Below are 13,239 nucleotides of genomic sequence, written 5' to 3'. Positions count from 1 at the left end.
CTTAATACTAACAATATCGCCCAACACCTCATCGTGTGTGGAGCATCGCCTTTCAAGTTGAGCTATAAAGAACAAAATTAAAAATTAGTTTTTCTAAAAGAAGGCATTGAGACATCTTGTTACAACCTCACATGAGGACCCTATAGCCAGCCACGCTCCAAACCAACCCTTTGTTGGTTGCACTAAATTATTATATACAGCCAAAACATTCCAACAATAAGGTTCGTATTATATTATATTCTATATTTGTAGGTTTTTGCACAAAGTCGAAAACGAAGAGCTAAAGAAAAAAAAGGTTAATTCACCGTGAACTGAGGTTAGGAATCATCTTAAAGGAACCAAATAATATCTTTTTTTTAGTGAAGAAGAGCACTTGCTAAGTAATTCTTTACCTAGCCTTCAAGTTTGTGAAATTATACCAAGGTAGCATGGAAGTCTTTGTTTTATTGGGATTAATGATGACTTAAGTGTGTAATGTAGTTAGAACTCAAGATACCATGTGTGGATATTGATGCAAATTGGCCAAAAACATCTCTTTAGACGAGAGCATAGTGACAAACACGAAAAGTTTTAGTCGATAAACAAACAAGACGGTGATAGGATCTATAAATTGATTGTAAAAGAAATGAACTGGTTGTAGATATTAATTGTAACTTAGTCCCGAAAACTTAAAGTTGTAACATATATATACCCAAGAATATAAATTGTATAATAGAAATATATAACATATAGTTTAAGGCTATACACGAAAACGCATATTTATGGCACAAGAACATGTCAGAAATTATTAATACTCATTCTCCACGTGGTCTATTCATGAATGACTTGACCATGTGATTGTGAGTTGTGACGGACCCCAACTCATTTGATGATTTGAACCTTTGGAGGTGAAAGACAACAAAACTAAGTACCCAATAAAGAAATAAAAATTCAATATCATGTTATTAAAATCAATTTATTTGAGCTTGATGAAAGTAACGCCGGTTGCATATTTAACTAAACTTTTTTCTAATATTATATAGTCAGTGAAGTCATAACCCAAATCTCCTAGCATATAAACGGGCCATTCCAAAACTGTATTTCAAGAACATTTGATTTGAAACAAATTGATATTGCTTAGAGATAGCATATGCTTAAATCAAGCACCACTTGAACTATCTTGAAATTTCATTATGACACAAATTACTAAAAGTGGGTCTGATATGCCTACACCAAACACATATACGTAGAAGACAGGAAAGTATGGTTTGGTACGAGCAACGTAGAAGACACATGTGTAAGATTGGTCCACCAACTATGCCTCTGTCGATTAGAACAACATTCTAATAGCTTTTTTTTAAACACTTTGGAAATTTCCTATTTTTTATTCCAACCATATGTTTCCTCCCAAATAATAATAATATTAAGTAATATTTACTCATTTCGCTTATCATACGACTTATAAACATCCAAGTCACACATGCAGATCACCTGCATACAATCAAAATAGTTCAATTGCATAATTGATATTATTAGCTTATTTTCTTTTATACAATATAACATCCCTTGTAGAAATACATAGTTTTTCATTCTTTTTTTCTGATTTATTGTGTTTATGGCTAGTAAAACAGGTGTGTCTGTTGGATTACATAACTAATGATAACATGGTTTAACGAAAATGGATCGGGTGAAAATATAGCATGGGTGGCTTAATGAAGGCAGACTAGGATCTTTGTGCTATTCAATTCGATCATGAGGGTGTCTGGGTTTTAACACTAGTGGGCCTTCAGGTGAGTGGGTGTTTTCTGGAACTGGAGAAAATCTGAAGATACTTAAGGGCTCCGTACAGTTAGATAGAAACATCTTTTATCATTGGGTTTCGTACCTAGACAATTTCTTTGTTTGTTCCGAGTTTTTTTTTTTTTAAATAGAGTTAACTACACTATTGGTCCGTGAGGTTTACAGATATCACACGCTTGACCCTCATCCAAAATTTGATATTGCTGGCGACTAAACTCGCAGCTAAAAATCCGGTGAGTTAGTGGTGCAGTTAACGGCTCCGGTGGCTCCACCATCCTCATAATAATAATAATAATAACAATAACAATGATGATGATAAAGAAGAAATTGCTTGCCCCTTCATTGTACGAATTTTATCGTTCTTCGTCTAGGGTTTTGTATTACTGCACGCAAACCCTAACCCGTACCGGTACCACTCTGTTTCACAGGCTCATTGGTTTCCATGAACCATCAGTTGTGCCGGTTCTAGACCAATGGGTCGGAGAAGGTAAACCCGTCGATCAACCAGACCTTCACAGGATAATCAAACAGTTCCGGAAATTCGGTCGCTTCAAACACGCTCTACAGGTTATGTTTTGGTCCTAAATTAAATATTTGATTTTAATAATTGATAATAATGTGTTTTAAGAGTTGCTCTAATGAAATTGATATTGAGTTCAAGATATTTACTTTGAATTTAGTGTTCGTTGAACTGTTCAACTGATGAATTGAAAACTTTATAGGAAGCACCAAAGCATGGTAACATTTACGACAACCTATAATCTTAGACGGTTACTTGACGTGAGCTGAGCCGGGGTAAGCTTGGTTTTAAACTGAGCTGGTTCGGTTTGGTTAATTACAGGAAGTTTAATTACTTAATAGACACATTTCAAGTTACCATTCAATAATTAAAAAACATTTCACATGTATACACATAATTATAATGAGATATTAAAACACACTCATATACTTATACATAGTATAGTATATATTATTTAATAAAGTAAAAGTAAAATAATTTGAGCCAAACCACGTGAGCCATCCTTGGCTCGGACTCGGCACGTTTACAAACCGAGCGGGCTTGGCTTAGTTTCAAACCTAGCCAATTCAAGCGAGTTTTTCCAGAGCGTTTTTTGGGCGAACTTTGAGCGAGCTCCAAGCCATGAGCTTTTTCGACCGCCCTACATGACAGATGTTATCGATTCTTTGAACTGTTCTAAAATAGTCATTCACCAAATTTCTTTTTATCAATATCATGCCATTGAAATTGATAATTTGGGACCAAATCCACTGTCTTTATTACATTGTGGTTCTGTGTTAAGTTTGTTTAAGAAACTAAAGTAATTAAAAATATCAAAACTGGAATTTTTCATTTTTTTACAGATATGCCAATGGATGGATGACAAATCATATCTTGATAATACACATAAAGATGTTCCAGTTAGGCTGGATTTGATATCAAAGGTATACGGTATAAAGCAAGCAGAGGAATATTTCAACCAAATTCCAGATGCTTCAAGGGTAATGCAGGTTTATGGTGCCCTTTTAAACTGCTACGCAGAAGCGCGTTTATTAAACAAAGCAGAAGCCACCATGCAAAAGATGAGAGATTTAGGGTATTCAGGGTCATTGGCCTACAATGTTATGATGGGTTTGTATTCTTTCACAAGTAAATATGAAAAACTTGATCTTTTGATGGAAGAAATGGATCAAAAGGGTATTCAGATTGATAAGTTCACGTATTGTATTAGATTAAACGCGCATGCGAAAGCTTCAGAAATACAAAAAATGGAGACGCTTTTGTTGAGAATGGAAGCTGACCCGCATGTCAACATGGAATGGCATGCGTACACAACGGTAGCAAACGGATATCTAAAAGCTGGTGATAAAAAAAAGGCGTTGACTTGTTTAAAGAAATCTGAATACCTTATAAAACCCAGTCAAAAAAAATCAGCTTATGAGAATCTACTCACTCTTTATGCTAGTGCAGGTCGAAAAGATGAAGTGTATCGCGTATGGAATCTTTACAAGAAGCTTGGAAGGGTTTACAATCAAGGTTATCTTTGTTTAATGAGCTCACTTGCTAAATTTGATTCTATTAATGATGTTGAGGGAGTATATAAAGAGTGGGAAGCGCGGTATACACGCTTTGATCTTCAAGTTCCAAATCTTGCGGTTACAATATATTGCAAAAAGGGTCTTCTTGAAAAGGCTGAAGCAACAATAAAAGGTGTTATAGAGAGGGGAAATGAACCGAATGCAGCCACGTGGAGTCGTTTGGCATTGGGTTATGTTAAAAAAGATGAAATGGAGAAGGCGGTGGAGGCAACGAGGAAATCTATTTTGAGCAGTTATCCAGGGTGGACGGTTGACACAACCACTTTGTCTGCGTGTTTAGATTATTTGAGCCAAAAGGGGAGTTTAGATGAAGCGGAGGAAATGATCAAATCACTCAAGGAAAAAGGTCATTTGTCGGAAATGGTTTATAAGAGTATAGTGAAAAGTTTGTCTGAGAAATCTGTTATCGCAACTTAAAATATGTTATCGGTAGTTGATGATGTAATTGAAGGCGAACGAAGGCCATTTCAACCAAATATGAGAAACTGCATCTTGATTAGAGTTTTGATATGATACTCTAGTATATCACCGCACTTAGCAGCGGTGACGATTGAGAAGAGGCTTGTTAGAACTTAGAACTACTCAGCATTTGGGATTTTGATCTTTTTATTTATCTTGTGTTCACCATTAACTTAGGAATAAGGTGGTGTTGGTTTTTGTCACTACAAATGGTATAAACCGAATACTTAAAAAGGAAGAGAAAACTAGGGGCGTTTTCAATGCGGAAAGTTAATTTTAAGTAGGCAATTGTAAGAACATATCCGTCTTATCATAATTTTAGCAACGGGTATATGTGTTTATTATGTGATTCTTGTTAATTCTTTACTTCAAATTGCTTTTGTTTAAATCTGACCGCTTTCTCTGTGTTTTTTTCTGTCTTTTAAATTTAAGATATTACGATTTTATTCTCCTAAAAACACTTATCCGGCTAATCTGGTTTGTTTTCTGGCATTCTCATTCTTCTAAATGGTGTTCTAGCATGTATTTATTGCCACTTTCATTTTATTTTGTGTAGGAATGAACTTCAGTTTATAATATGTTTATCTCATGCTTGTATTCTCTGCACATTGTTGTAAGCATCAGACATAACTTGAAGAATAAAAGACTCAGAGATCTTTGACACTTGATTCAAGTAAACAAATAAAGTAAATACCAAGTAAAATCTAACTGATAGCAAAAAGCTATTGTTACGGTCTGAAAAGGTGAAATTGGAGGCAAAAGATATTTTGTTGTTTGATTCCCTAAGCAATTATATATTATTATGGATACAATACTTCACTTAATTCAAGTGACAAAAGGCAAAAAAAATCATCCACTTGAGGTTACCACCAAATCAACTGTTGAATTATCATCACTTGCAGATTCCCGTTCGCTAACCTCTTTAACAAATCCTGCAAACTCCTTAGCTAGCTCCACATCACCCTTCTCTTCCAAGTACTTAACACATGCTACCAAAGTAACTTGATTTAGACCCCAATGATCCTCATAGCATGAAACCGCCTTCTTCATTGCATCAACCGCTTTCTCCATGTCATTGCTCTTCCAAAACGCAGTCGCCAAACAATCCCATGTGCTTTTTGGCGGTCGTTTCCCCATACCCACAAACCTCTGCACATACTCTTCCGCTTTCTTCCAATCACCCTTCCTACTATACCCGTTGACCAAAACGTTGACCACCCAAAAGTCGAAGGAAGTCGTTTTAGACTCCCATTCGGTTAAAATCTTCTCTGCCTCTTCAATATCATCCAACTTCACTAAAGAGCTTGCCATATAATGATACGATCTATCATTTACTTTCCTATGTGTCTTCCTATACAAATCCCATATAGGGTAAACATGATCTTTTTCACCAAGATTAGCATACATGGTGAGAAGTATTAGATAAGCAATTGCATTTGTATTCTCAGTAACAGATTGCTCTGTTTTCTTTAACATTTCTAAAGATTTCTCATTTTGACCAAACTTTAGGTACCCTTTTGCAGAAATGATGTAAGCATGCCAATTTAGGGTGACATCACCATCGGTTTTCATGTAACCGAGAAGATTCTCCATTTCCTTGATGTCAAAACAAGCATACGTGCTTAATAAAATGTAATAAGTTGATCTGTGAAAAGGAACACCTGTTTTCTGCATTTCATTCACGAGTTTTACCAGCTTATCGTGGTTTTTGGTTTTGGAGTATAGATTTAGCATACTGTTGTAGGAATGTGTAGTCATGTATCCTAACTGTTTCATCTTTTCCATGGTGCATTCTGCTTTTCCTAAAGATCTCGTGAAAGTGTAACAATTTAAAAGAGCTCCATATACCCTGAAATCCTTAACCGCGTCCGGGATGGTGTTGAAGAACTTCTCAGCCTGTTCTAGACCTCCAACTTTTGAAATTAAATCCAAGTGAACCGCGATGATACCAGGTGATTTGTCAACGTAACTTCTGTTAGTCATCCATTCATATAGCTGAAATCAGAATATACTCTTTCAGGATAAATTCATGTGAGATAATCGTTTAATATATAGAATAATCACTAAATGGTAACAAGTTTCATATTTTTTCCATTTAGCTCACTTAATTTTTGCATTTGTAGAAAACATTTACAGCCACAAAACAATATTGAAACTTGAGTTGTTTTTGAAGTTAGAAAAAAGTTAAGTGACTTTAGTGGACACTAATATGTAAACAGGCCGAGCAGAGCACGAGCTTGGCATGTTTTGACTTACGAGAGCTCGAGATTGGCTCGTTTACTATTTTTTAATTAATTCAAATATATCATAATCATCATCATTATTATATATTTTTTGAAAAAACCTTAACGAGCCGAAGCTTGACTCGAGCTAGTGTGCAGCACCTTAAACAAGCTAAAGCTCGGATCGAGCTCGGTTGTGCAGTGTGAAATTAACACAAAGAAGTCCAAGAAATTAAAATCTAAAGAATACACTAGGCAATTTAAGGCTCAACAAGCCTTCCCATACAAGACTCGAGCTCTGGCCTGATAATGCTCGGCTCGTTTCGAGCTTTTTATCGATCCGGCGCTGAGTAGTTCCGGAACGGCTCGGCTCGTTTACACCCCTAGACACTATAAAACTTGGTTACTATTAGGTGACATGTAATAGGTTTAAAAATAGTTACTTTATGTTATTCTAACAAGAACCTGTAAACTATTGCAGGTAAAACTGTAATTTGGATGGTATTGACCAGTAGAAAGAGTCATAAAGGTTGAATCTTGACACGAGTTCAATGAAATAGTAAGAAACCCGAAGGGCTTGTGAGTATCGGTTATGATTCCTGAAAGCTTTGATGATGTTTCTGAGGTCAGCAGGTTTGATATGATTACCACCTTGTTGTGCCCATTGATCCAGTATGGGAGCAATTGAAGCCGTGGGTTTTAATCGGGCCGGTGAAAGCATGTCATAGAGCACATTGCGATGTTCGGTGGAAATGGAAAATGAAGAACTGAATAAAACCCTAGAAAGTAAAGGATGATGATGATGATGATGATGATGATGAAACTTACAGGGGCGAAGGGTTACCATTGTCTTTTAACTGACAGACTGGTTTCTGAAGTGGAGTGGAGGACTCGGGATTTATTAGGCTGAGGGGTGTGGGGCGCTAACCGGGGCGCTAGAGCCCCTCAGCTCGCGCCCCGGGGCGCTAACCCCACACCATCGGGGCGCGAGCAGGGGCGCGAGCGGGGCGCGAGCGCGGAAATCCAGGCAGCCGTGAGGCTGGTCGCGGGAGAAGAGAGATAAAAGGTGTCTTGGAGTTTGAAAAAGAGCCGTTGAGGGGTGTGGAATTAATTAAAAAATATATATTAGCTGGAGCCCCTCCACACCAGGGCCAGGGGCTCCAACGGGGGCTCCAACACCCCCTTATCCAGTTTCTCTCTCTGCCACATGTCATAATATTATTGGCTGGAGCCCCCACTAGAGGCCCCACACCCCTTAGCCCTAGGGTTTTATATGGAAGAAGAGTATAAATCTTACTTATATATTATTAAATTAAATTAAATTAAATTAAATCTAAATAAAGGAAACTAATATGGGACGGCTGTACCCTTCACAATCACCCAGAAATTTATTTTCCCACCCATCACTTATTTAGGGTTTATCATTAAAAAATATTAGCTATAACCAATACTTCCTCTTCTCTGGCTACGGGTTTTCACAATTTGAGTTTTTCATGTAAAACAAATCTATAATACCAATTCCATTCGATCGGTTCATCATAGCAAGCGGTTCTATCTGTAATCATCAGCGACTATAAACAATTCCAATCACCATCCATCCAATCATGAGTTCTCGATTTATACGGTACGTTCTATATCTACTAACCCTAAATATTTGATTTCGATAAGGTTTTATGTATGAAAACTAATATATTAATTCAGATAGGATATTATGATTATGAACTCTAGATATTCGACTTCGAATTGATTCGTGTTTTACATTTTTTTTTTTGTAAATTTTGTGGTTCTATTTTTTATTGATGACATTATGAACCCTAAAGATCATTATATTGTTTTAAATTTGGGGGTTTGATAACATTATATTTATTACTTTTGGGTATGTTAGATTTAGTAATTTTTTTAAAAGTTTAATTGAAAATTGGATAATTCAGATTATGATGTTCGCTGTTGAATAAGTTATGTTTAGAAGTATTTATGCACATATGCACTAAATAAAAATTGCAGCTTTGAGTAATCAAGTGATTCGTAAGATACGACATCTGTGTTTGTTCTAAAAAAGTGTTGTCTTAATCTGCACACAAGTTGCTCGATGAATTGCCTCAATGAGATTTTAATTTATGTTAGTCAATATATAATATGGAGCATCATGTCATGCTGCCAATTCCAAAGACCGCATATCTTTAACATATGTTTATGGAATTAGTTTTTGATAATTTACTAAATTCATTGTTTATATCTGTATGTAGATTGATGAGCTTCTTTCAATTCTATGAAAAGCACACGCTTAAATGTTTCTAATCCTAAATTTGATTTTGCATTTGCATCCATATTAAAGTAGAAATGCATCTTTGATGCTGGTAACAATATATTTTGATTCGACTTGCATCAATCTAAGACTTCTAATATCAATTACGGAGTTTAATTGATTTGGCTTATGCTTTTATCAATTTCGAAGTGTTAATCGACTACGGTTATAATTAGTTGATTATGCTTTGATTAAATGATTAAAATTTTGTAATGAATTTGAGATTCAATGCAGGTATTTAGACATCAAGAACAATGTGGGTGTTTGAAAAGGCTCAAAATTTATGTCAACCTATTTATCCAAACCGCACTTTCTCCAACTCTACTGGTATTGAATCTAATTCATAATACTAATCTCTTTTTTATGTTTTTATCTCTTTAACCCAAAATATGAGAAAATAGAAAAGGTATACCTTGATTTGTTGCTAAATAAGATCATTTGCCCTTTGCCAAATTAAGAGTTCAAATTACCAGTCCAAGTAACTCAAATATTTTGAATCAATATATGGTTGCAGGGATCCCAAGCCCACGATTTTCATAAACTGAAAGTATCTTTTATCATTTTTGTTTGTGTCTACATTATTTAAAGCAACAAAATATCTCTTCCTTGAGTATTTTGTTTGGTATAATGAGTGCTTAGAAGCTATCCGAGTCCCACCCGTTGCAGGGGCACAGGTTGAAGAGCACTATGCTTCTTAAATCGTAACTAACAAAAATAAATTTTATTTATTTTGGACAGATTTTGGATGTGGAATTAGGACCATTAAGGTTGACACTAACAAGGAATTTAGAACAACTTAGAGGTACGGTTTTTCAGTTAAACTGTTATTTTTATCATATTATTTCTTTCATTTGTAGACCTTGCTGCTAGCAGTTAGCACTAGGGATACCTACATGTTGAGCAAATGGGTCTATACTTTTTCTAATATAACGGACTTTAAAAATTTTGATACTCGGAGCTGTTAATAGTATAAAATTTAAAATTTCTTCATGTTTATTCTATTGGTTATTTATAAAAGTTGAAACAACCAAAAAGAAAAGTTATAATTAACAAGTCATTTGATATTCTTTTTTCTCCAAAACGGTCTCTTTAAACCAGTCCAATTTTGGCTAGAATCCGTTATGACTTGAAATCAAATTGAAAGTTTTTTGAACGCCCCGTTTTAAACTTGGTGTGACCTGTTATTTGACCCGCCCGTTTTGTCATGCTCGCACAAGGTGTTCGATCTTTGTTAAGAATATAATATTAAAGCATTTTTTACTTATATATTTTTTATTTAGTTTTGTTAATTATAGTTTCACAAGATTTAGCACTATCACTGTTTGTGTTGCTCTATTAGAGACTTTAACTTTAGATTTATATTCTAAGTGGAAAAGGAGATGAGATATGAAGAACTCACAAAAAACAGAATAGGGAACCAACATACTATTAAACAGTTTTCATGAATGGCAAAATGGTTATATAGGTATAGGTGGTTGGGAAATTTAAACAGGTTCATCATCTTTAGGACATAAACTGTGAAATTTTTTAAACTGTCATTTTGATTCCAAGTATTATTTTTATAACGGTTAATTATGATAGCTGATATTTTTGGAAATTGAAATATACTATTTGTTGTTACTGTCTATAACACCATTTGCAACTTACAATTTCAAATAACAATCAAATTACCATTATGTTTCCAATGATTTTGAAATGATCAAAGTGCTAAGAAATAAATTTTTGAAAACAAGTCATGGCACTTGAAGGCAACAAATGCATATAATTTGTTGATTCAACTATTCAGGTCAAATTGTTGTTTGGTAAAGTCAAAGGAGAGTATTAATTGATTTTTTTAGGCAACAGTGCATATAATTTGTTGATTCAAATAACAATCAGCTATTCGGGATAATGCTCTCCAGGGGCATATTTGGGATTATAAAAATAATTAAATTTTGAAGCTATTCTACTCATGTTTTTTTAACTTCTTACAATTAAGTGTTTCAAATGTGGATGATGCTACCAATTTCTGTATGTAAATCTATGTATATTGAGATTGTAAGAAGTTTTAGTTGTGGTGGATGACAAGTGATTTTATGCTTAACTATTGAGATTCTTAGGTGGGTTTAGGATAATATGCATGAGCCCTAACTCTTTGATTGAATGTTGGTGTGTTATTGCAATGCTACAGAGTACAGTCCCTGTTGATGGTTCACTTCCTAGCCTTGCACCACCAAAGGAGTGTCGCGGAGGAATTTTGAAGTAAAAGTTCTTGCCATTACCCGCACAAATGTGGGGTTTGATTGATTTGATTGGTTTTAACTTTATGAATTGTATTTGTAATTGAACTTTGTACATAGTTAATTTAATAAGTAACTTTTTACACATTATGATTTATATAATTTATATTGTTCAGCCCGTGTAGTACACGGGTACCTAACCTAGTATATATTAAAGCAAAAACAATGTGAACACATGGCATTTTTTTAAAGTGTCCACATAGGATGACATATAATCTATTTCCAAAATTAAACCTTATTTAAATCTATTAAATTAATTTGCTACATTTACTATTATTTTTAAAAATCCTAAATTAAATTTTCATTAACTCTCATTTAATGTGATTTTCATAAATTAAAAAAACTTTAAATGTTTATTTCTTTATTGCGTCTTTTAAACTAATTTTTTAAATACCTTATTTTAAAATATTATTATTATAAAGATTCTTTTGATTTTGGTAAAACAACTAACATATGTATAAACTATTAAAAGTCTTTTATCGAGCATGTGTGCATACCAGAATTTGCCTTGTATGAAAATTAGTTAAACTTGACTTGACTCTTGATTTATTTTACCATTTTAAACTTTAAAGTTATCCTTTCGTACCATTAAATAATTAATATGGGAAAACCGTATATGTTATGTACAATGAGATATTTGAAGGTTTTATGAATAATTTTTGTATTTAATCATTTTTCAAATTTATATATAATGTAGTATTTAATTTCATATATGAGAAATTGCTATACATTCCTAAATTATACCACATATATAAACTCTTTTGTATTGATGTTATATTCTTTATTCAGGCAGTGTATTACACGGGTTATTAACCTAGTGCATAATAAACTTTTTTGACTGTGAACGAATAAAGCCCGATTATATGAGTAAATCAGACATTTTAAAATAAAATTACTTAAATCAATTTACGATTGGCGTTTATTTTTGAAATGATGGTGGGAAACTATGTTTACGTGTTGAGTTGATTGGTCTAAATTAATATTTGTCAAGTGTGTCACTAAACACGCTTGTGCCAGACACTTGCAAATCTTTTCGACTAGGTATTTGGGATTGCTTATTTTCATTTTCCTCATTCGTGATCCCGTAAGTACTTGACAAACATTCACATGCTTGGTCTGAGCACGAGGGTGTTGATCCAAGATTCTAGTCGAAAACATTTGCAAGTGTCTGGCACAAGAGTGTTTAGTGGCGCACATGACCATGCCAGATCATGGTTATGCAGAAACCATGTATGAAAGATCAAAACCACTTCACGTGGCATCGCAGAAACCATGTATGAAAGACCAAAACCACTTCACGTGGCATCATCCATTGGTTGATATTTCCTAATTCCTATAACTAGAACCATTTGGCTAGCCATTTCTTTCCATTTCCCATGTTTTTCATTAGTCCATTGCATTCGCATGTTGGTCTTTGTCCCTGAAACAGGTGTTTGGGATTGCTTATTTTTAACAACTTATAACTTATTAACTTTTTGAAAAGTGATGAGGTGTTTGGGATTACTTATATTGTGAGAGGAAAAGTTTCATAAGTTATACTTTTATAACTTATTAACTTAATGAAAAGTTTAAGAAGGTAAAATAAGGAATCCCAAACACCCCCTATCTAATAATGCTGACTAAACATCTTTTAATTAAAATAATCATGACTCTTAACAACAAATTCTGTGGAAAACTTACACGTTATGAACTTAAGACAGCCCTATGTACTTGATGACCACTTCAAATTTAAGATAGCATATGTACTTACTGGACAAAAAAGTTTTCGACTCGTTTGTGAATCAATGAAAATAATAATTCATGAGCAATAATGCAATGAAATCCTTGACTTCACACTCAAATCATAAAACTACCAGGCATCAATAATTTAGTCCATAATATTACTAAAATACAAGTAAACCGTTTGATAAAGAGAAAAGACCAAACCTAATGCAGAATGCCTCTTGAGCCTTGAATCACAACTAATTTAAGTGTAGCAATTAGTAAATATAAATCTAAAAGTTTAGTTTTTTCATTATTAAAGTGCAAAGAAAAGTTTTTATTCAGTTTTACACTTCAATATTACAAATTTTATATCTTTCTATATCATAGTTAAATT

The 13,239-nt window shown here is 34.0% G+C and overlaps 2 protein-coding genes across 2 annotated transcripts; one reads left to right on the top strand and one right to left on the bottom strand.

Annotated features, from left to right (window-relative positions):
• The first annotated feature begins 2,067 nt into the window (after positions 1-2,067).
• LOC143535953 (pentatricopeptide repeat-containing protein At2g20710, mitochondrial-like) lies at positions 2,068-4,430 on the top strand. Its single transcript, XM_077030061.1, has 2 exons — positions 2,068-2,346; positions 3,142-4,430. Exons 1-2 carry the CDS (start codon positions 2,086-2,088, stop codon positions 4,291-4,293), a joined length of 1,413 nt encoding a protein of 470 aa, XP_076886176.1. The 5' UTR covers positions 2,068-2,085; the 3' UTR covers positions 4,294-4,430.
• Positions 4,431-5,034: 604 nt separating this feature from the next.
• On the bottom strand, positions 5,035-7,404 carry LOC143535922 (pentatricopeptide repeat-containing protein At2g20710, mitochondrial-like). The gene is made up of 2 exons (XM_077030038.1): positions 7,126-7,404; positions 5,035-6,330 (listed from the first exon to the last, which is right to left on the bottom strand). Exons 1-2 carry the CDS (start codon positions 7,402-7,404, stop codon positions 5,185-5,187), a joined length of 1,425 nt encoding a protein of 474 aa, XP_076886153.1. The 3' UTR covers positions 5,035-5,184.
• Positions 7,405-13,239: the final 5,835 nt, after the last annotated feature.

Source organism: Bidens hawaiensis, unplaced genomic scaffold (assembly GCF_021521415.1).
Source record: "Bidens hawaiensis isolate Kalapana, Puna unplaced genomic scaffold, B.hawaiensis_p1.1 tig00010730_1, whole genome shotgun sequence".
NCBI classification, from domain to species: domain Eukaryota; kingdom Viridiplantae; phylum Streptophyta; class Magnoliopsida; order Asterales; family Asteraceae; genus Bidens; species Bidens hawaiensis.
The sequence above is the reverse complement of the archived record's forward strand: the minus strand, read 5'-3'. Positions and strand labels throughout refer to the sequence as shown.